The sequence below is a fragment of the Schistocerca gregaria genome, chromosome X (genome assembly GCF_023897955.1).
Source record: "Schistocerca gregaria isolate iqSchGreg1 chromosome X, iqSchGreg1.2, whole genome shotgun sequence".
Lineage (NCBI taxonomy): Eukaryota > Metazoa > Arthropoda > Insecta > Orthoptera > Acrididae > Schistocerca > Schistocerca gregaria.
The window spans coordinates 113,205,086-113,230,306 of NC_064931.1; the positions used below are offsets into that span (position 1 = coordinate 113,205,086).

The 25,221-nt window shown below is 44.4% G+C and overlaps 1 protein-coding gene across 1 annotated transcript in view; it reads left to right on the plus strand.

The window, feature by feature from the left end:
• Positions 1 to 25,221, plus strand: part of LOC126297920 (uncharacterized) — a 471,898-nt gene that overhangs the window by 399,761 nt on the left and 46,916 nt on the right. The window contains exon 3 of the mRNA XM_049989235.1: positions 6,551 to 6,777. Within this exon, the coding sequence (XP_049845192.1) occupies positions 6,551 to 6,777 (227 nt within the window). The remainder of the gene's footprint in view (positions 1 to 6,550; positions 6,778 to 25,221) is intronic.

Sequence of the window (25,221 nt, forward strand, 5' to 3'; positions counted from 1 at the left end):
TATTGTAATCAGCTTATAAAATGTGAACTTTAACAGTGACTGTGAGGAAGATGTTTTCAAGTATGTTTTGCATTGTGGAGTGACGTTTTGTGTGCTACGTGATATTGCAACAAAAGCAATAAAAAGGAAGTGTAACTTCTATTCAGAGTGCTGATTACTTTTTTACATCACCGTTGTCTTGTAAAAGTGTAATCTTCAAGAATGGTTTGTGAAGCGCATCTACAAAACTTTTGAATTTAGCAGAATAAAACCTAGGCCTCTTTGCATCCGAGCTTGGAATCATCACCACCTAGATTTTCGACGATTGAGCCATGATTTTACAAAGAGACCAGCATTGGAAACACGAAAAGATGAGTGCCTAGTTTATTCATTATTACTTGAAATGACTTTATTAACTGTGCTCTAATGACACCTGCCACATAATAACTCACTTGTTGCCCGAAAATTCAGTATTTAGCAGCGTGAGCAACGCCACAATCATTATTAAATTTTGACCTTTGTTGTGGTAGGGTTGTTAGAAAGTTCAGGAAGAATTTCGGCGTGTGATCGTTTAGACGCATTAACCCACATTGATCTACATTAGTGTGTTCTAGAACTGGGAAATGTCGTGAACAGTGATCATTGCACCATCGTGAAACATTTGCGTGCAATGGGGAAGGTTCAAAAATCGGGCGTATGAGTACCGCTTGCTCTAAGTCAAAATCGCAAAAAACGACTGGTGGCCGTATCTGCAGCTGTGGTTGTTTATACTCAGTTGGCTCATGTACAACACCGATCATTCCTATCCTGTATTATTACCGGACACGAGAAATTGTATCTTCATGCTAACATAAGGGAAAGAATGGAATGGCCGAGCCCAAACAAAGCAATAACTCCCCATAGATAGACCTGCAAGCATTCACAAAAGATGTCATGCGTCTGGAGGAACAGCGACGATGTGTTCTACTAAACCTTAAGCACCAACCCAATAGAGATAGCGTTTCTACTTTTACAAATATCAGTTTTCAATTTTTTCAGCTAATTTTCGGAGCATAAAGTTGCTCCAGAACAGAGTCTAAAAAAAGGTAAAGATCTCTAGAAATTAAAAACTGCATTTGACACAGAACACTTTTCCTTGCTGAATGAATGAGCTTGGGTACTGATTGCCTATGGAGAACATTCCAACTAGGTAAAGGCGTCAATTTACAGGTTGACCGAACACAGTGACATGCTGACAGCAACAAGCTGGGCCCGGTTGGGGAGCCCATAGTACGACCGGCAAGCCACACGAAACTCAGTTAGCAAAAGAAATAACCCTGCACTAAAAAAAAAATAAAATGTAATCGTTGAAAGCAGACAGCATGCGGAAGCGACTGAAGCAAACAGCAGTGCCCTTAGTTACGCTTTCATGCTCGTAGTCTGTAGACGTGTTTTCTCAGTCGCAGTGATCAGACACACAGTGATTATCGAATCCTCAGTCCGACTTTACATCTTGTAAATTTTGATATTATCAAAATTGTGAGTTTGTTGCTATTACAGTTTTAAATCAACGTTACGACACATGTGGTTCTCAAAGTTTGAGAGGAATATTTCCAATATCTTTGTTTCTCTGAACTGAAATTTCTTGCGAATTATGCAGAAAAGATGTACTAAGTAGTGGTGTAAACAAATTATTTTCATTGCATTTACAATCGGTGGACACAAATAAGGAAACACCAAAACATAACACATTACCACGCCGGCTACGACGTAGGCAAGCCGTTGTCAATCTATGTAACTTCCAATCCTCCCCGAATGTATGAATACAGCTCCTGTATGGTTTTCAAGAGAATCTTATTCCATTAGACACATAGACCATGAACTGACTTTACTTAGTTACAGTATGATGAACATAGAGGAATTATGGGCATAGTTTAAACGGAATGTGAATCGTATTCTCTAGAAGTATGTGCCCTGTGAATGGATTAAAAACGGGAAATACTCATAGTGGTTTAACAAAGAAATTGGGGAAATTCTGCGGAAACAAAGGTTGTAGCACTTTCGCTTCAAAAGAGAACGCGCAAAAGACGATAGGCAAAAGTTGGTAGAAATTCGTGTCTCCGTAACAAGATCAATGGATGACGCATTCAACATCTACCAACGGCATACCTTAGTGAAATATTTTATCGAGAATTCGAGAAAATTGTGGCCCTATGTAATATCGCTAAGCCGGTCTAAGGCTTCTGTACAGTCACTAGTGTAACAGTGTGATGTGGCAGCAGCTGATAACCACAGGAAACCTGAAGTTTTAAATTTCCCGTTTAAGATATCGTTCACGCAGTAAACAAACTAACAAACCTTTGTTTGACCATCACACAGACTCCCGTATTCAGGACATAGTAATAGGTATCCCTGGTGCAGAGAAACAACCGGTAGAGTTGAAAATAAGTGAGTCACTGCCTCCGGATGGAATCCCAACTCGGTTTTAGAAAGAGTACATATACGGTTTTGGCCCCTTACTTAGGTTGTATTTATAGTGAATCTCTCACGCAGCGAAACGTCCTCAGCAGCTGGAAGGAAACGCAGGTGACTGCTGTATATAAGAAGGGTAAAACAACTGACCCACCGGATTGGTTAAAATGGCTCTGAGCAATATGGGACTTAACTACTGTCATCAATCCCCTAGAACTTATAACAACTTAAACCTAACTAACCTAAGGACATCACACACATCCACGCCTGAGGCAGGATTCGAACCTGCGTCCGTAGCGGTCGCGCGGTTCCAGACTGTAGCGCTTAGGACCGCACGGCCACTCCGGCCGGCCCCACCGGATTACAGACCAATAACCTTATCATGGGTTTATCGCAGAAATGTAGGACATATTCTTACTTCGAATATAATAAATTATGTTGAGACGGAAAACATTCTGTCCACGAATCAGAACGGTTTCAGAAAGCATCGCTAGTGCAAACTAACCTTGTTCCTTTCTCACACAATGTCATGCGAACCATGGATGGAGGACAAGCAGATACTATATTCCTAAACTGCGGGAAAGCATCTGACATGGTGCCCCAGTACAGACTTTTAACTAAGGTTAGAGCGTACGAAACAGGTTCCCATATACAGGGTTTTACAAAAAGGTACGGCCAAACATTCAGGAAACATTCCTCACAAACAAATAAAGAATAGATGTTATGTGGACAGGTGTCCGGAAACGCTTAATTTCCATGTTTGAGCTCATTTTAGTTTCGTCAGTATGTACTGTACTTCCTCGATTCACCGCCAGTTGGCCCAATTGAAGGAAGGTAATGTTGACTTCGGCGCTTGTGTTGAAGTGCGACTCATTGCTCTACAGTACTAGCATCATGCACATCAGTACGTAGCATCAACAGGTTAGTAGTGTTCATCACGATGGAGCTCCTGCACATTTCAGTCGAAGTGTTCGTACGCTTCTCAACAACAGATTCGGTGACCGATGGATTGGTAGAGGCGGACCAATTCCATGGACTCCACGCTCTCCTAACCTCAACACTCTTGACTTTCATTTATGGGGGCATTTGAAAGCTCTTGTCTACGCAACCCCGGTATCAAATGTAGAAACTCTTCGTGTTCGTATTGTGGACGGCTGTGATACAATACGCCATTCTCCAAGGCTGCATCAGCGCATCAGGGATTCCATGCGACGGAGGGTGGATGCATGTATCCTCGCTAACGGAGGACATTTTGAACATTTCTTGTAACAAAGTGTTTGAAGTCACGCTGGTACGTTCTGCTGCTGTGTGTTTCCATTCCATGATTAATGTGATTTGAAGAGAAGTAATAAAATGAGCACTAACATGGAAAGTAAGCGTTTCCGGACACTGGTCCACATAACATATTTTCTTTCTTTGTGTGTGAGGAATGTTTCCTGAAAGTTTGGCCGTACCTTTTTGTAACACCCCGTATGTAAGGGGTTCGAAGACCTCTTAAGTAACAGAACCCAGTACATTGTCCTCGCCCACAAAGATATCGCCAGGTGTACCCCAGCGAAGTGTGATAACACCTCTGTTCTATTTTATATACATAAATGATGTTTTTGACAGGGTTTGCAACAATTTGCGGATGCGTGCTGACGACGCGGTGATGTATAGGAAGGTGTCGTCGTCGGGAAACTGCAGGTGGATACAAGATATCTTAGACAGAATTTCTAGTTGGTGTGATGAATTGCAGCTGGCTCGAAGTGTAGAAAAACGTTAGTTAATGTGGATGAGTAAGAAAAACACACGCAGAACATTCTAAAACTGCATTAGTAATGTGTTACTTGACGCAGTCACGTCGATTAAATATCAAGTCGTTACGTTGCAAAGCGATATGAAATGGAACGAGGCTGTAAAGATCGTAGCAGGGAACGCAAACAGTCGATATCTGTTTGCTGGGAGAATTATAGGGGAGAATGATTCACCTGTAAAAGACACAGCACATGGGAAATTAGTGTGTCCCATTCTTGAGTACAGCTCAAGTATTGAGAATCTCCTCTAAGTATCGTTGTAGGAATACATAGAAGCGATTCAGAGGCGGGCTGCTATATTTGTAACCGGTACGTTCTAACAACACGAATGTCTTACGGAAATGCTTCGGGAACTCAAATGGGAATCACTGGATGGACGAGGACGTTCTTTTCGAGGAATTTTAGAGAACCTGTATTTTAAGTCGACTGCATAACGATTCTATCGCCGCCAATGTACATTTCGCGTTAGAACCGCAAAGATAAAAATTTCAAGTTTGTAGTAATCTCGTATGGTACCACACAGCTTAGATCATCTGTCCCTAAGCTTACACACTACTTAATCTAACTTATACTATGGAAAACACACACACACACACTCATGCCCGAGGGAGCCGCCCGTGGTGACCGAGCGGTTCTAGGTGCTACAGTCTGGAACCGCTCGACTGCTACGGTCTCAGGTTCGAATACTGCCTCGGGCAGTATTTGCTCGAGGGAGGACCTCCGCCGCGCCGTAAAGACAAAATAAGAAACATTTGAGCCCATACGGACGCATGCAGACAGTCGTTTTTCCTCTGTTCTGTTTGCTGTTTGCGAATGGAACAGGGAAGGAAATGAATAGTAACGGTAAAGATTACCTTCGTCGACCAAGCACCCTCCGTTGGCTTGCGCAAGATGTTGATGTAGATTCTTCCTGATAAACAGTGGCAAGTCCAAATAACGATCTTGGAAGTGGATAACTAACGCGCCCCTTTCTCTTCAAAGTAGACCACAAAGGCTCAATAATATTGAGATGTGGTGGCCAGAGAATTTCGACATTTCATCCTCTCGCTCACAAAACCAGACGTTGACGACGCTAGCTGTGTGAACAAGGCCTATGTCGGGTTGGAACACAGGCTAACCTATTATGGGACACATATTGTACATAGGATGGACGTGTTCAGCCAAAATAGTCAAATCAACCATATTTCACTCTTGGCAGCAAGCAGTCTGCATTGTAGGTTTGGGACGGCCATAAGTTAGAACCAGTGTGAAGCAAGACTCGTGCGACCAAATCAATTTCTTTCATTGCTCTGTACTCCTGGTTTTATATCCTTGGCATCACACATTCCAGTTACTGGCATTTGCTGCACCGATGCACTGTTTTGGATTCCCATCTCGCTTTTCGATTCCAAGATTATGACCTCCTTTCGTGTTGATATAGTTTTGAAAGAGTTCGCGAGCGTGACATTCAGTTATGCAGAGAGTTTTGCAACTGTTGGCCTCTTATTTTTCGTAACAATCCTCCAAATATGACCGTCTGTCACTATAACTCACCACACACCTCCTTTGTAGTGATGACTTATCGCATGATATTTCTTCATTTCCCTGTCTGCTCTATAAATATTCGATAGAGTGTTGGCCACCCTGGTTACGGAAACACGAACGAACCTCCAACAATTCGCTCTGACATAATGCACTCAGAACTACAGGGAACACTGTTCTGACCGCGAAGTATTGAGGTCACTGCGCATATGTCGTTCGTGGTGAATTACAACAGTGCTGGGCTAGCAACTGCATTTTAGTTCGAGCGTGCATTTCTCGCGGTGTTTACATATATTTGTAAAGCCCCTATTCACTCAAACATTTCACACTTTTTTTGTTATTATTGCTGTTGTTATATCCTCTGTAACACTTTTAAAGTGAGGGTGACGGAAAGACAAATTTGGAGTGGGGTAGCAACAGAAACAATTGCATCCCCAAAGCCAGAACCCAGACTTTGGTGCGTGACCGATGCTGCCACCAACGTATACAGTATCTTGAGTAGGGATCAAGACAATAAGACAATAGAGATTAGCTCTCATACAGAGGCATGTAGAGAGTCCTTTGTTCTTCGCTCGATACGTGAATTTAAGTGGAATGAAAACTGATAATACTGGTACGACGTAGCCTCTACCACCCTCTTTACGTGGCTTCCGTAATATTTACGTATTTATATACATTTAGATGGTCATTTAGATGGTAGAATTCGACTTCGGCTTCATTTCTAGAAATGTGTATCCTTATCCCGTGTAGAAATAATGATAATGACGAAAATAATAGTGTGGGTGTGGTATGGTGTGTTGCAGACAATGGCGAGCAAGCAGGTGCCTCGCGCCGACACAGTGGACGGCGGCTGCACGCCGCGCACCACACGCAGCTTGCTCACCAGCAAGCGACGCGCGCGTCTCGTGCGATCCGAGCGCGTGTCAGAACACCACAGCTTCGCCTGGGACATCATCGTCCGAGATTCACTGCTGCACATCGCCTGGCCCATGTCACTCAGTACCGATGAGCACCGCAACGTCCGGCTCAGGTAAGCCCCACATTCAGCTGCGACTCAGCCTTTTAAATTAGTAAAACTCCTTCCAACAGATTGTTAATAATTTCCAGAACCCTATCTGATCAAAAGTATCTGGACACCATTATGCAATGCGGAACTGACCACTGGGCCCCACAGTATAAAAGAAGGAGAGGAGTATTGCGTGCCAGTAGAGAAGCAGTGACTGCAGAAGGGGTCGTTTAGGAGAGCTTACTGACTTGGAACGTGGACTAGTCATCGAATGTCGCCTTAGTAACAAATCCATCATGGTCATTAAACCTTGCTAAAGAAGCCCAAGTCTGTAGTAAGTTATGTGATTGTGAAATGAAAACGTGAAGGAACATTGTTGTTGTTGTTGTCTTCAGTCCTGAGACTGGTCTGATGCAGCTCTGCATGCTACTCTATCTTGTGCAAGCTTCTTCATCTCCCAGTACCTACTGCAGCCTACATACTTCTGAATCTGCTTAATGTATTCATCTCTTGGTCTCCCTCTACAATTTTTACCCTCCACGCTCCCCTCCAATGCTAAATTTCTGATCCCTTGATGCCTCAGAATATGTCCTACCAACCGGTCCCTTCTTCTCGTCAAGTTGTGCCACAAGCTCCTCTTCTCCCCAATTCTATTCAATACCTCCTCATTAATTATGTGATCTACCCATCTAATCTTGAGCATTCTTCTGTAGCACCACATTTCGAAAGCTTCTATTCTCTTCTTGTCCAAACTTGTTATCGTCCATGTTTCACTTCCATACATGGCTACACTCCATACAAATGCTTTCAGAAACGACTTCCTGACAATTAAATCTATACTCGATGTTATCAAATTTTTCTTCTTCAGAAACGCTTTCCTTGCCATTGCCAGTATACATTTTCTATCCTCTCTACTTCGACCATCATCAGTTATTTTGCTCCCCAAATAGCAAAACTCCTTTACTACTTTAAGTGTCTCATTTCCTAATCTAATTCCCGCAGCATCACCCGATTTAATTCGACTACATTCCATTATCCTCGTTTTGCTTTTGTTGATGTTCATCTTATATCCTTCTTTCAAGACACTGTCCATTCCGTTCAACTGCTCTTCCTAATCCTTTGCTGTCTCTGACAGAATTACAATGTCATCGGCGAATCTCAAAGTTTTCATTTCTTCTCCATGGAGTTCAATTCCTACTCCAAATTTTTCTTTTGTTTCCTTTACTGCTTGCTCAATATACAGATTGAATAACATCGGGGATAGGCTACAAGCCTGTCTCACTCCCTTCCCAACCACTGATTCCCTTTCACGCCCCTCGTCTCTTATAACTGCCATCTGGTTTCTGTACAAATTATAAATAGCCTTTCACTCCATATATTTTACTCCTGCCACATTTAGAATTTGATAGAGAGTATTCCAGTCAACACTGTCAAAAGTTTTCTCTAAGTCTACAAATGCTAGAAACGTACGATTGCCATTCCTTAATCTACCTTCTAAGATAAGTCGTAGGGTCAGTATTGCCTCACGTCTTCCGATATTTCTACGGAATCCAAACTGATCTTCGCCGAGGTTGGCTACTCCCAGTTTTTCCATTCGTCTGTAAAGAATTCGCGTTAGTAGTTTGCAGCTGTGACTTATTAAACTGATAGTTCGGTAATTTTCACATCTGTCAACACCTACTTTCTTTGGGATTGGAATTATTATATTCTTCTTGAAGTCTGAGGGTATTTCTCCTGTCTCATACATCTTGCTCACCAGATGGTAGAATTTTGTCAGGACTGGCTCTCCCAAGGTCGTCAGTAGTTCCAATGAAATGTTGTCTACTCCCGGGGCCTTGTTTCGACTTAGGTCTTTGAGTGCTCTGTCAAACTCTTCAAGCAGTATCGTATCTCCCATATCATCTTCATCTACCTCCTCTTCCATTTCCATAATATTGTCCTCAAGTACATTGCCCTTGTATAGACCCTCTATATACTCCTTCCACCTTTCTGCTTTCCCTTCTTTGCTTAGAACTGGGTTTCCATCAAAGCTCTTGACATTCATGCAAGTGGTTTTCTTATCTCCAAAGGTCTCTTTAATTTTCCTGTAGGCAGTATCTATCTTACCCCTAGTGAGGTAAGCCTCTACATCCTTAAATTTGTGCTATAGCCATTCCTGCTTAGCCATTTTGCCCTTCCTTACAACTAAATCAAGACCAGGACCACCTCACGTACTGATGGACAACGACTGTCTAACATAGCGAAGAGAGGTTGTAAAACTCGCATGAAATCTGCGGAAGGAATCACACGTGAGTTCCACAGTTCTATCAGCAGTGCAGCTAATATAATGACCGTGTGTGAGGAGTAAAAATTATTGGGGTACAATGGTCTAGATGCTCCTTATGAACCACTTATTTCTGTAGTGACTGCTAATTGGCGCTTGAGATGATGTAAAGAGCGACGCCATTGGTCAGTGGAAGACAAGGAAAAGAGTGAGTTTGAGTGATAAATCACGCTCTACCCTAAGGGAATCCGACAGAAGGGTGTGGGTTTGGCCAGTTCCTGTTGAACGTTACCTGTCATCACATGTAATGCCAGTGTTGGGGTGAGTTTCGTGCCCTTAAGAAAACTCTAAATGTGGAAGGATATGAGCACATTATGCAGCGTTGTATTCTGCGTACATCAGAGGGAATGTTCGGTGGCGGTAATTGTACCGGCACGACAATGCATTCTGTCATAAAGTCGAGTCAGTGAGGCAGTGGTTTGTGGACAGTAACGTTCCTCAAAGGGACTAGCCAGCCCGGGGTTGTCATCTGAACCTTTGAGATGAGTTAAAAAGTTGACTTCGCTTCAGACCTCAGCGTCCACCATTACTGCCATGCCTGGTTTTGGGTCTGGAGGAATAACGTCTGCCATTCCTCCTCAGATACCGCAATGAAAGGGTTCTCAGCAGAGTTCAAGCCGCAGTAATGGAGAAGGAGGGAAACACACTACATTACTGGCCACTAACTGGTGTGTGCACACTTTTCATCAGATAGCGTATGTGACACATCTGAAAATGACTGCAAAATTTATAACAACTGAGGCCTTAATAATAGCTGACGGTGCTAATTGTAGTACTTGTCAGAAGCCGTTCACTGTCGTATTAACGTCATAGTAAGAGAGGGGAAGAGATAAAAAAAAGAGTGAGGGGGTGGGGGTTGAACGAGGAGAAAAAGAGAGAGAAAGGGAGGGAGGGACAAAAAGAGAGAGAGGGGTGAGGGAGAGGGAAAATGTAACCTCACCAGTCAAAATATTAGTTACCCCTTAAAAAACCATGCTGCTCACTTTGGGCTGCTGTAGACGGTGTAGAACTGGTACCAGGCGATCCTCCACCTCTGACGTAAGTCATAGTACGAAAGGGATGTGTGTGTCACAGTCGATTGTATGTGATCAGCGTAGTACTATCGATCAAAGGAGCTCTTGTGTTTGGAGGTGCCAATGACCACAGTGTGAGTGAAGTTGCCCGATATGGTGGTGTATCAACAGGTGCTAGCTATGTATATGGAATAGTGTGCCATCCACAGACATGTAATATGGCATAGCGCAGTGGTAAAAAGATCCCAGTCTACAGGAATCAGCATAGAATGTCATGTGAATAACAATCGGTGCAAAATTTGAAAGAAATTCTTGCTATTAATGAATGCATGTCCAGCCCAACGAGCTCTCAACCGAGCATTGAGAAGGAAAGGTGCATGCAGTGGACATTCAGAGTAGATTACCTTGTAAAGTGCCATTGCTCACAGCGTCGCATATACATGCACTTCAGTGGCTGAACAAGATGGAAACTGGACAGTAGCTGACTGTGTAGCAAAGCGAGAATGATATACAGGGTGCTCCATTGATCGTGAAGGGGCGAAATATCTCACGAAATAAGCGGCAAACGAAAAAACTACAAAGAACGAAACTTGTCTAGCTTGAAGGGGGAAACCAGATGGCGCTATGGTTGGCCCGGTAGATGGCGCTGTCATAGGTCAAACGGATATCAACTGCGTTTTTTTTTAAATATGAACCCCCATTTTTTATTAAATATTCGTGTAGTGCACAAAGAAATATGAATGTTTTAGTTGCGCTACTTTTTTCGCTTTGTGATAGATCGCGCTATAACAGTCACAAACATATGGCTCACATTTTTAGACGAACAGTTGGGAACACGTATTTTTTTAAAATTAAAATACGCAACGTAGGTACATTTGAACATTTTATTTCGGTTGTTTCAATGTGATACATGTACCTTTGTGAACTTATCATTTCTGAGGACGCATGCTGTTACAGCGTGATTACCTGTAAATGCCACATTAATGCAATAAATGCTCAAAATGATGTCCGTCAATCTCAATGCATTTGGCAGTACGTGTAACGACATTCCTCTCAACAGCGAGTTGTTCGCCTTCCGTAATGTTCGCACATGCATTGACAATGCGCTGACGCCCGTTGTCAGGCGTCGTCGGTGGATGGTGGATCACCATAGCAAATATCCTTCAAGTTTCCTCACAGAAAGAAATCCAGGGACGTCAGATCCGGTGAACGTGCGGTCCATGGTATGGTGCTTCGACGACCAATCCACCTGTCATGAAATATGCTATTCAATACCACTTCAACCGCACGTGATCTATGTGCTGGACATCCATCATGTTGGAAGTACATTGTCATTCTGTCATGCAGTGAAACATCTTGTAGTATCATCAGCATACGTTGCACCATTTAGATTGCAGTCGATAAAATGGGGACCAATTATCCTTCCTCACATAATGCGGCACCATACATTAACCCGTCAAGGTCGCTGATGTTTCACTTGTCGCAGCCATCGTGGATTTCCCGTTGCCCAATACTGCATTTTACGCCGGTTTACGTTACCGCTGTTGGTAAATGACGATTCGTCGCTAAATAGAATGCGTGCAGAAAATCTGTCATCGTCCCATAATTTCTCTTGTGCCCCGTGGCAGAATGTAAACGACGTTCAACGTCATCGCTATGTAATTCCTGGTGCATAGAAATATGGTACGGGTGCAATCGATGTTGATGTAGCATTCTCAACACCGACGTTTTTGAGATTCCCGATTCTCGCGCACTTTGTCTGCTACTGATGTGCGGATTAGCCGCGAAAGCAGCTAAAACACCTACTTGGGCATCATAATTTGTTGTAGGTCGTGGTTGACGTTTCATATGTGGCTGAACACTTTCTGTTTCCTTAAATAACGTAACTATCCGGTGAACGGTCCGGACACTTGGATGATGTCCAGGATACCGAGCAGCATACATAACACACGCCCGTTGGGCATTTTGATCGCAATAGCCATACATCAACACGATATCGACATTTTCCGCAATTGGTAAGCGGTCCATTTTAACGCGGGTAATGTATCACGAAGCAAATGTCCGCACTGGTGGAATGTTACTTGATACTACGCACTTATATGTTTGTGTTTATTACAGCGCCATCTATCAGAAAGCGGAAAAAGTGGTCCAACTAAAACATTCATATCTCATTACTCACTACAAGAATATGTAATAAAAAATGGGCGTTCCTATTTTTAAAAAACGCAGTTGATATCTGTTTTAACTATGGTAGCGTCATCCAGCGGGCCGACCATGCCGCCATCTGGTTTCCCCCTTTATGCTAGACGAGTTTCGTTCCTTGAAATTTTTTCGTTTAATGCTTATTTCGTGAGATATTTGAATCGGTCATTCACTGGACCACTGAACATGGAGGGGAGGAGGGGACAAAGAAGAGGAAGTGGAAGGAACTAATGAGATTAGCTGGACTAGACTTCGTGCAGAATCGGCGATGACGAGTGGAAATGGGTGCTGAACCAGGACTCAGGTCCGGGATCTCTTACTTACTAGGCAGTCGCATTAACCACTGCACCATCCAGACGAAGTGTTTATCGCAAATGTGTGGAGTATCTCCGCATGCTCTCTGGCCGACTGCCACTCTTACCTAGGGCCAGCTATCCGAATCTAAATATGCACCTGCACTGAAGATTGTAGATTCATCGCCCATGTAGGCGAATCAGTTACATGAATATGTGGTGTTCTTTCAGACATGCCAGAACATGTTAATATTTAGTATCAAGTGCGTATTCGGATAACAATCTTCCAAATATCACCACAGATTATGGTCAGCTCATAAAAGCAGGTATGGAAAGTCGTGTGTGGAAGATCGATGACTTTCGTGTGCTCTCGCTAAATATAAGGCGCCAAACATGAGAGACTGTTGTTACTAATCCGTTTTATTTATTTTACGCCGAATTATACAAGACAACGATCTACATTAAATATTATGTTCAGTATCGTTTTGGCCACATTATTTTACGGCTTAACCACCCCTCTCCGAGGCCACCTCTATGTAAACAAGTAACTACAGTGTTGCCAACGGCCTTGCCGCAGTGGTAACGACGGTTCCCGTCAGATCACAGAAGTTAAGCGCTTTCGGGCTGGGCTAGCATTTGGATGAGTGACCATCCCGTCTGACGAGCACTGTTAACAAGGGGGAGCTACTTGGTTGAGAAGTAGCGGCTCCGGTCTCGGAAACTGACATATGGCCGGGAGAGCAGTGTGCTGACCTCATGCCCCTCCATATGCGCATCAAGTGACGCCTATGGGCTGAGGATGACATGGCGGCCGGTCGTTACTGTTGGGCCTTCATGGCCTGTTCGGGAGGAGCTTAGTTTAGTTTAGTTTAGTTTAGTTTAACTACAGTGTGCATCTGCATTAGTGGAGCAACGGGGCTATCGTCGAGTTCTATAAATGCTGCGATGTTGGTGTTTAGGGCTCTTGCAGGGCCTAGAGTCTGTAGAAATTCTTGTTATATATGTAGCGATTGTTGTTTCATACATGTCCAAAAGAACAGACACAACACTTATAACAGAAATATATACAGTTTGTTGGCATATCTCGATATCTTTAGTGTGAACGCACGCTCGGTCTGACCTCTTTCGGGAATCATGCTGAATGCTGTGAGCAATGAGGAGGAAGACAAGGAGGTGATACAGAAGTTGTCCGTGACAAGCTGCGAAATTGAGTTGGGCAGGAAGTGTGCCACGATAGCCGTAGAACTTAAGGATACCACTAATGTAAAACGGGAAACCTGAGTAAGAGACCAGCATAAATTTTCACTTGTCGCCATTGAACTCGTTCAGCGCCCTCATGTGGCTGGCGCCAGTATTTCTCTTTCATTGTCGTGTATCAGTTCTCCTGGCATGCTACCTGCACCGGCAAATAAGTAACAAATTACCTGAGGCACTGAAATTACAGGATCGTAACAGCGAGAATATATAAACTCTAACCGCTCCAGGTTTAGTATTGTTTTTGATCGAGAATTCATCCAGTAACAGTACCCATCTCTGTAGCAGAGGTCAGTAATCCGTGCCAGTGCAGTAGCGCTCCACTCGGGGGTAAGACAGTTAAAACCCTGGTATTGGATGAAATTTTCAGTTATTATTTGGCTGGAAAGGGAATAAGATCTATTGGCACGAAATTTCTGTCTACCAGTCTTTCTACCAATGTCCTGGATAAAATTCAAGACTTCTTCACAGTGTCATGAAGTTAAGACATGTTACACTGTTGTGGGTGATCCGTCTGTTGGATTGGGACGTTAGGCTCGGCAGCACCCTAGGTACTCTTAGAGAGGAATAGGCTATGTGCTGGTACTGGGTTGTACCTTTCCTTACTTCATCATCATTCAACATGAACATGACACTACACCATTATAGTCACCAACACTTAACACACACATCTATATACACATTTCGGATATTTGTGATGGAATGGTGTCTGCGGGCCTGGAGGATACTGTCAACTTCTCCAGTTACATGGCTGAACTTGCCCTTCAGGTTCTCTCGACAATTCTTGCCATAAAACCTTGGACTTTGCTAGTTACAGTGGTAGCTGATTTTTAACTAAACCGAAGCCTCCTAAGTTCCAGTCCAAAGGTATAGCTTTCCTTGATTTAGCATTCTTGATAATATCAGCTGTTGCTTCTACTCTGTTACCTATCTCCCCATTTACTTGGACCTATACGGTATCTGTTCTGTTATTTAATTCAGTATTCACTCTCCTCTTGCCATTTTTATGCCAAATAAGTCAATCAGCTTAATACATTTGCCCTCGCTGACCTTGCCTGAAACTCTATGATCTGAGAATCCCGGTACATTATGTTTTTATAAAGAAAAGGTGTTGATAACCGAGCCCATTATAATCTCACTTCTGTCTGGTAAATTTCTAAATTCAGCTGACTTTCATATTTCTTCAAAATATCGGTACCTGCTATCATGTTCACACTGACAATGACAATATTTTTGTTGTCTATTTCCACTGTATAGAGCTTAATAGGCAGCATGACTGCATATCATTCTGGTTTAGATAGCTTTCCCATTGTGTCAAGTGCCCTTAAACCAGCCACAGGCATTGCTACCATACTCTGTACTTTCATATTTGTTCAAAATATCGGTACCTGCTATCATGCTCACACTGACAATGACAATATTTTTGTTGTCTATTTCCACTGTATAGAGCTTAATAGGCAGCATGACATGACCATTCTGGTTTAGATAGCTTTCCCATTGTGTCAAGTGCCCTAAACCAGCCACTGGCATTGCTACCATACTCTGTACTTGGAAACACTTGTCTATAGCTTTGGTTTATCACAGGCACCACCGAACCGCTATCAATTAATAATTCTGTGTTAATACCTCCTACCCTTACTCGCACAACAGGATCAGCGAGTTTGCAACAAAAATATTGTCGTTCCCCTTCAAAAAATTGCCATTTATAGTTTGCCAGCTGAGATCATCATTCCAGAGAGCACATTATTTTACGACTTTACTAGAGGTATACTTTGGCTTTCAAATGCTAAACTTTAAGTTACAAGTCATATAAACTCTTTGCCTTATTCCGTGCCTCGCATGCGCTAAATAAGTGTTCCCTGCATAGACTTCTGCAGGCTCGTACACATTCCGCTTCTCCTTCGAATACTAACCTAAAATCACTACACTCTATTTCTTTGGGCGCTTTAACCTCGCTGGATTCTTGCAGGTTAATTTCCGAATTGTTTCTGCCATCTGGAGTGCATACGACTTTACTCAATTTACGACTATCATTTTCTGTTGATCATAACTGCCACATACTTCAACTCATATTGCTGTTTTTTTTTCAGTCATCAGCTCGCTGAGTTTCATTGTTAAAACTGGATATACTACCAACAATTCCGTTTTTTTTAAAGTTCAGTAACAAGTACGTTGTTTCTGTTCTACTGTTTTCTGTTTATTTCAAACTAGTTTCCGGCTTATTAGGCCATCTTCAGGAATCAACTGACTAGCGTTTGAAAGGGACACTATTTATCAAGCAACCAAACGCTATAGGCAAAGATACATTCCACTTGTATAGAGTGTTGTGCATCAAACTTGCTTCTTAACACTGAAATTACAGTTTACGCAATGGATAGTGTTAAGTACAACAAATAATTAAACTACACAATATTGTACGTAAAATGGTTGGTTTGCTACGTTTTGAGAGATCCTGATATCGACTGAGAATTTGTTAAGCTAGCAGTCTAGATTTATATTGTGCAACAAACACGTTTTTTAACATTGCAAGCTAATTTTAAGGCAATGGGCAGCATTATACACAATAATTAAAATAAAACTTCGTTTGATTTCAATTCGATATTTTTGACATGGCCGACTGCACAGTCCAACTGAGAAGATCTGTGTGTAAAACACTGTGCCCTTCTACCAATACCTTATTAACGTAACGTGTCCCCTCTTGCCGTTGCTGTTTTTCTATTCTGACGTCATCTTCTGTTTGTAGCCATTCTGCCTGCTCTAAATATTTTACAAGTTGGTGAAAAGTATCCCAGGAGACTGTTATCATTTCGCTGCTTATGTGACACGAAAATTTACATTTCAATAACTTCATTTAAATACTTCAGACATATCCAACAGCTTTCACAGAAGCTTTTTATTTCACCATTATCTTGTTGATACTTACAACCAACCCAGAAATCAATTAATAAATCAATTTCCTTTAACCAATATTTAACTGAGAAAACTGTTTTAAATTTGTCTACACTGGTACATGTTTAAGCATTCTCATTAGACCAGCGAACGGCATCCATACATTAGGTGGCCACAAGTAAAGAATAATGATTCCTATACACTCCATAATTGAGTCAAAATGTATCCAAGCTCCTAAATAATCCCTTCTAGGTGCACAGATCATTTTGGATCGACGTAAGTTTGCTACATCTTAAAAGTGATGCATCACCTTTTCAAACGTTGCAAATGCTGAGAAACGTTATTCGCGAGATGACTCAATTTAAATGTAGTTCTGGTAGATAAATCACTAATTCTGTTGTCTAAAATATTGTTGAAAGCATATTACATTTCCTTCAACGTGAGGTGCTTTTAATAGCTTCCACAGCGAAACCTGGCAAAAAACCCAAACAGATTTAGGTCGTTTGTAAAGAATACACAATCAATACCATCACTTCTTGATAACAATGGTAATATTCCATATGACAGCGCCACTAAAGCGAAGTTATTAAACAGTGTTCCCAAATTCTTTCACCAAAGAAGACGAATTGTTTCAGAATTCGAATCAAGAGCAGCTGCCAACATGAGTAACTTCGAAGCAGATATCTACGGTGTACGAAGCACCTTAAGTCACTTAATAAACGAAAGTATTCCGGTCCAGACAGTACACCAATTACCAAAGAGTATGCTGATTCAATTTTACATACCTAGCAATCATATACAACCGCTCGCTGGGCGAATGAATTCGTACCTAAAGACGGGAAAGTTGCACAGGTGACACCAATAAACGGTTTATTGACACACAGTAAGCATGGATTAAGAAAGCATCGTTCCCGTGAAACACAACTAGCTCTTTATTAGCACTAACTAATGATTATTATCGACAGGGGATGTCAAATTTATGCCATATTTCTCGATTTCCAAAAGACTTTTGACACCGTTCCTGAAAAGAGACTTACAACCAAATTGCGTACCTCTAGAGTATTGTTACGGTTGTGCGACTGGATTTATGGTTTCCTCTCAGAAAGGTCGGCCTTCTCCAAGGAAATATTACGGATTCCCTGTTCTTCGTAATCTACATAAACGAGTTAGGGAACATCTGAGCGGCCCTCTTAGATTTTTAGCAGATGATGCTAACATTTACCGTCTAGTAAAGTCATCACAGAATCAATGCCGATAACGTAGACAAGATATCTGTGTGTTGCGAAAACTGGCAACTGTCGGTGAATAAGGAAAATTGCTCACAGGTGCAGTCAGGGGACACGATAAATGTACTACTCCTGGAAGGCTGATTGACAGTCCTCCTCAACTGACTTAGTGGGTCGTTGCTCAAAGGTGCTCAAGTCTTTACATTGCGGGTCGCCCTTAATTGACCCCAAGATGGTCGTTGGCTAAAGGCGCCCAAGTCTTCATATCAGTTACAGCAAAGATGACAGCAACGTCAATCCGTAGGAATGGGATACATCAGTCTGGCTGGTGTCTTGTAGCTGAAGTCATCAGACGAACGATAGGTGGCACATCACGGAACAGCTCCAACATGGGTTCACTGTAACTTACAAGACTGTCACACCGACTGTGCTTCAGAATTCCGAATATTTATATTAGTTAGTTCGTGATTATGAAATTACCAGGCTGTGGCGATGAGCGAATCTGACCTAATTTCCTAGGCTTCTCGGTGCTCTATGCTATAATGCAGCATCCCAACTCTTGTTTTCAGACGTTCAATGCTCTAAAACGCGCTGCAGTATCTCAGCTGTTGCTTTCAGATCGTCAGCTTCGGACTTAATGCAAATTAAGAAATGTTTTAGCAAATTCCGTTTACAATATTATATCAGCTGAATATTTTACTAGAGACACATGAAAAGTTTTGTTGGACGGGAACTCAAATCCGGATTTCCCACTTATCGTGAACGGTTGCCTTAACCACATTCGTTATTCGTGATGTCTTCTGGATGTATCCAAACTTCCATTTGTCATATTGTCAACATGCCATAGTGCTCGCAAACCATTCATCTGTTTCCCGCATAGGGAGAGACAATGTTTTCTCGTCAGCGTGCATACCTTAGGCATGAAATCCAGTTAGGGCAGTCTCTGTATTCGGCAGTATCTGTATAGTTAGATGCAACGCCTGGATTTTGTGGACGGTTTACCTTCATCGTTGTAGAGTAGCCATCCTGCTGTGGTCACACTCTGAACTCTATGATCGAGTGTTGTGTGGCAATGCCCCAGTAGTGTGCCTTGCTGTTGACAGCACTGACTTTCCTTCCTAACTTGTATTCCTACTGAGACACTGCGTTGGAGTCTTCCTCAACTGCGCACGGTGCTTCCCGGAGTGAAACATTTAAAAAAGTGTGAACTTGTCAGAATTCCACACTGTGTTACAATAGTATTTGCTCTTGGTATTACGAATGTAAGCTCTTCTTAAATGTGGAAGAATACTAAATTTTGCTCCCAAATGCATTAAATAACCTGAGAGAGTCGTATTACAACAGTAACGGTCCGTCACATTGTTTCAAAACATAGGTGAAACATAATAAGGCTATAACAACTGAAAGTAGCACATGTAATCAATAGTAGGGAAAGTGAATGGAATGGACCTGTAGTCGTCTCTTATGACACAGCCGTAGATGCATTCAAAATTGTGTTAGAAACAGCAGAACCATAGACAAAGAGTGGTAGTGGGAAAGGGTTAAGAAGCAGACGCGTTCAGGCAGGTTTTTGAGACCACCTATTAGAGGAGTAGTAGTCCTCGGAGGCTCAAAAATATGCAGGGAGCTTTTGAACCAGCTGTGCGATACCAGATGGCAGATCTGCTTCCCCTGAGCTTGGGAGCAATCAACAGGCGTGTCTCAAACTGTGCATGTCATGGGCGGACTCTAATCCATTGCTCATGCACTGCTTGTGCTCATACGAAAATTGTTTATAAATAAATGATGATAATAAGGCATGCACCTACAGTACTCAGAAACTTTGTAGAGCACATACAGAGAGGGGAGGGAGGAATTATTGATGTGGGGGGATTTTGGGAAGTGGTTTCCGGAGGAGGTGGGTAAAGTGAATGGGAAGGGTTGTCCTCGAGTGGCGAGAAGGCGGCGCTGACGTTCAAATAGACAAGTGCCTTAATGGAAAAAACAATTAGAAACACATTGGTGTACAAAACTATCATAGCTCAATGAAACTTATAGCATTCTTAGACCTGATGGAGTGTGTTACTGAAGATAGCTAAGAGAAATACGCTATAAAACGAACCTATGTGATTTTTTTTCCAAAGAGAATAGTTACACTAAAGTCCGTGATGGTCCTCTGAACATTAGGAAACCTGGACATTGTTCTTAATAGGACGTGTGATCATCGCAGTCAGCAATGCATGACTCCAACATTCTTCTGTGCCGAACACAAGATTCGTAAAGAGCTCTTGTGGTAGGGCGTTCCATTCCTTCATCAGCGCGGTTGACATCTGCTGGAGGTCGTTGGTGCATATGTGCAAGTAAACGTGCTGGAATAGTATCCTAAATGCATCACACCTGAGGTCAATGGTAATTACGTCTGGTGAAGGGGCAGGCCAGTTCTTTCACATAATACACCCTCGCTCTAAGAGTTTCTCCACCAATGTAAATGAAGTTGGAGTCAAATGCACACCTAAAAGACGCACATTAATTAAGATTGCAGTGTCGCCATAATGAAGATCTGTAAGTGTATTGTGTTCGAAAGTTTGCATGTCAGTATACGCATACAACAATATGTCTCACCATACAACCTGGACCACCAAAACGAAAATGTTCGACAACGCTGGACGTACCTCGTTGTGGTGAGAGGTGGGAACACGCAATACATTCAAAAACATTATCGTTCTGTTGCTCTTATTTAGCTTTTTTGTTAGTAAAACGTGGTAAGGATCCAGGATGGAAGAGCAACATTCGACATTGCGCAACACAATTGAAGGATAGCTTTTACGGAACACTTTAATTGACTCCCACTGCCACGTAGACCTTTGTAATTTGACTAAAAGGTGTCTAGAACCTCCTTCTCTAATGTTATAGACCTGCGGCTTCACTCTGTCTCAGCGACATGTCAGACAGCAACGTGATGACACATGTGAAGGAAAGTCCAGAGCTCAGAAGTTCATGTGAGGTGTAAGAGGGTTAATGATGTCACATTGACACCAAATTTCACCACATTCAGCCCAATTCCAGGGTTGACGTGTCACTTGATGGGAAGGTCGTCTCATCCGCTCTTATTCGCATTTCACCCCATATCTTGACGCTTCTGTGATAGGGTGTCAGAACCACAATGCTCTGGGTTGGAATCGTGCGGTGTTCTTGTGGGATGCCGAGAAAAACATGTCGCACACATCGCCGCTCGGAATAGACACAGAAAGGCTTTAGGTAGTGGCATGAAGGGCGTTAATAAAACTACTTCTTCCCTTGGGAGGTAGATTCGCACATTTTCGCAGTCGAAAACGACGCTTCGCAGTGTGATGAGCATCAGGACGACGTGTTCACAAACCTTGACTTTACTGACATCCTCGAGACTACTCAACCACCGGCCGAGCGAATCTAGGCGCTTCAGTCCGGAACCGCGCCGCTGCTACGGTCACAGATTTGAATCCTGCCTCAGGCATGGATGTGTGTGACGTTCTTAGGTTAGTTAGGTTTAAGTAGTTATAAGTCTAGGGGACTGGCGACCGCAGATGTTGAGTCCCATAGTGCCTAGATCCATTTGAACTTTTCAATCTTTCTGTAGGGTCATTGTTGTCCGGAAACCCCACTGGCAGCGCGGATTAGCCGAACGGTCTAGGGAGCTGCAGTCATGGTCTGTGCGGCTGGTCCCGGCGGAGGTTCAAGTCCTCCCTCGGGCATGGGTGTGTGTGCTTGTCCGTAGGATAATTTAGGTTAAGTAGTGTGTAAGCTTAGGGACTGATGACCTTAGCAGTTAAGTCCCATAAGATTTCACAGAGATTTGAACACATGAAACCCCACTGGACATGATCTGATCCTTTTGGAATAGAGTCTGGGTATCCCCGTGCGGGTTCGGGGGTTAGAATATGCCCGCGGTATTCCTGCCTGTCGTAAGAGGCGACTAAAAGGAGTCTCAAACTTTTCGGCCTTCTATGATGGTCCCCTGTTGGATTTGACCTCCATCTCTCAAAATATTCCGAAGAGCGAGCCGATTGGGGAAGGGCGCCTTACTTGGTGCATTGTGTCCATCTTGCGATCAGACCTTTCGCCAGCTTATACACCGTTGAACTGCAGTCCTGTCCGCTCTCCATCTCTTGGGCATGACTCTTTTTCTGCGTGCAGATAACACCTTGCCGACGGCGACCATGGACCACATGTTACCTAATATCCAGCACGGTAGCCAGTTCGTTGTGGTGGGGCCGCCATGTACCCAGTTGGTTGGAGCCCCCTGATAACACAGGGGTCGCTCTACTGATGCCTGCGCCGTTAACTCCCCATGTATGCTAAGGAGTAGATGCCTATTTTCCTGGGGTATCGGGACTCCCGGCAATGGCCATCCTGCCAGGTGGCTCTTGTCGTGGCTGGGTGGCGCCCGTGGGGAGGGCCCTTGGTCGGAGTAGGTGGAATCAGGGCGGATGACCCGCAATGAAGCGTGGTACATCGTCTCTCGCTGGTGGCCAGCCGCCAGCAGTCTCTAAGCGTTCTCGGGCTCAGTTTAACGCTCAGAAGTACGATCCGAAAACGTCCCCTTCCTGGCCACACCGTGGGAGGAACGTAAGTCTGAGGATGGCAGTAGCAGTTATTCGCCCCGCTTCTTTGTTTGTACGAGGGTTGATGGGGAGTCTTTTCTCTCCACAAAGCCTCAGTTCTTCGTCGAGCATTTAGAGGACAAGTTTGGGGAGGTGGAGGGCTTGTCAAAAATGCGCTCTCGGTCAGTCCTGATACAAACGGCATCCTCTGCCCAGTCACGACGGTTACTCGCTTGTGACAAGTTGGGGGATGTTGCCGTTACGATCACACCCCATAAGAGTTTAAATATGGTCCAGGGAGTTATTTACCATAAGGATCTTCTTTTGCAGTCTGATGAAGAGCTGCGCGCCAATTTAGAGCGCCGAGGTGTACATTTCGTCCGGCGTGTTCATCGGGGTCCGAAGGAAAATCAGATTGCTACCGGTGCCTTCATCTTGGCCTTCGAAGGGGATACATTACCGGAAAAAGTCAAGGTGATGGTCTACCAATGTGACGTTAAGCCCTATATCCCTCCCCAGATGCGGTGCTTTAAGTGCTGGAAGTTCGGCCATATGTCTTCTCGCTGCACTTCCAGCCTCACATGTCGAGATTGCGGACGCGCATCACATGCCAATGCTCCATGTGCCCCGTCTCCCATCTGTGTCAGCTGCGGGGAGCACCATTCACCCTGCTCGCCAGACTGCGGAATTTTCCAGAAAGAGCGTAAAATCATGGAATACAAGACCCTGGACCGACTAACCTATACTGAGGCCAAAAGGAAATACGACCGACTCCATCCTGTAAGAATGACATCTTCCTACACTGCTGCTACAACACCTGTGCTGGCCCTGTCTGTTTCTCCAATTGTGGCCTGATCGACGAGTAGTACAACTCCTCCTGCCCCCTCGCCAGTGGGGGGCTCTACACACCGGGTTGCTCCTGAGCCACCTACCTCAGGAGCAACACCATCCCACCCATCGGGGACGTCCGTCCCCACTTCTAAGCCGGAGAAGTGTCCAACTTCTTCGGCTTCTCACGCTCGCAAGGGGTCCCTTGGGTCCCTCCCTTCCCAGGTTTCCGCCAGCGAGAAGCCTGACGATCGACAATGGCGTAAGTGCCTGTAATCAGCTGGTCGTAGGGCTTCACGATCCTCCTCCGTCCCAGAGACTGAATCGGTGAAGCCCTCCGAGCCGGTGCGACCCAAGGAACGGCGTGAAAAACCCAAGAAGTGCTCTCAGCCCAAGGAACTCGCGGTGGCAGCCATCCCACCGCAACCTTCCAGCTCTGCGTCTGAGGATGCGGTGGAGATTCTGGCGTCCGCTGAGGACCTCGATCTCGCCGGTCCATCAGACGCCATGGAAAGCACTATTACAGGTGCTAAATCGGAGGCAGCAGGTGACCCAGCGGCGTAATCTCCCTTCCGTCCCGTCACGCCTTTCTCAGCCATGGACAACACCATCCTCCAGTGGAACTGCAGCGGTTTCTTCCACCATCTAGCTGAGCTCCGACAACTTATCAGCCTTCACCCTTTCCTCTGCATTGCTCTGCAGGAAACTTGGTTTCCGGCAATGCGAACCCCCGCCCTCCGTGGCTATCGGGGTTATTATAAGAACCGGGCAACTTATGAAAGGGTGTCTGGTGGCGTCTGCATCTATGTCCTGAACTCTCTTCACAGCGAGTCTGTACCTCTCCACACACCTTTAGAGGCTGTCGCTGTTCGGGTGTGGACGCCACAGGCTGTTACCGTCTGCAGTCTTTACCTTCCACCGGATGGTGATGTCACGCAGCATGTACTGGCTGCTCTGATAGCCCAATTGCCTCCACCTTTCCTGTTACTGGGCGACTTTAACGCCCATAACCGTCTGTGGGGTGGGTCAGTGGCAGCAGGTCGAGGCGCCATTGTTGAGCATTTATTGGCGCAGCTCGATTACTCGATCTTAAATGATGGTGCCTTCACACACTTCAGTGTGGCGCGTGGCACATACTCCGCCATTGACCTTTCCATCTGTAGCCCTAGCCTCTTACCATCTGTCCAATGGAGAGTGCATGACGACCTGTGTCGTAGTGACCACTTTCCGATCTTTCTGTCACTGCCACAGCGTCAGTCTTCTGGGCGCCCTAGCAGATGGGCTATGAATCAGGCTGACTGGGACTTGTTCTCCTCCACTGCCGCTATTGAGCCTCTCTCTAACGATGCCATTGATGCAGTGGTTCAATCGGTCACCACCGGCATCGTTACTGCCGCCGAATCTGCCATTCCCCGTTCTTCTGGGTCCCTTCTGCGGCGGACTGTGCCTTGGTGGTCGCCTGAGATCGCTGAAGCGATTAAAGCTCGCCGGCGGGCGCTCCAGCGTCACAAGCGACATCCCTCAATCGACCACCTTATCGCCTAAAAACGGCTGCGTGCGCGAGCCCGCTGCATTATCCGCCAACGCAAGCAGGAGTGCTGGGAGCGGTATGTGTCCACCATTGGCCTCCAAGTGACTCCATCGCAGGTCTGGGCCAAGATTCGCCGCCTCTATGGCTATCGGACCCCTGTCAGCGTCCCTGCGCTCTCACTGAATGGAGCAGTTTGTACTAACTCCGACGTCATTGCAAACCGCTGGGCAGAGCACTTTGCTCTGAATTCAACTTCTGCCAACTATCCCTTGGGCTTCCGCTCCATTAAGGAGCGGATAGAACGTCGGAGTCTTTCTTTTCGCACTCACCATCCTGAATTGTACAATGTT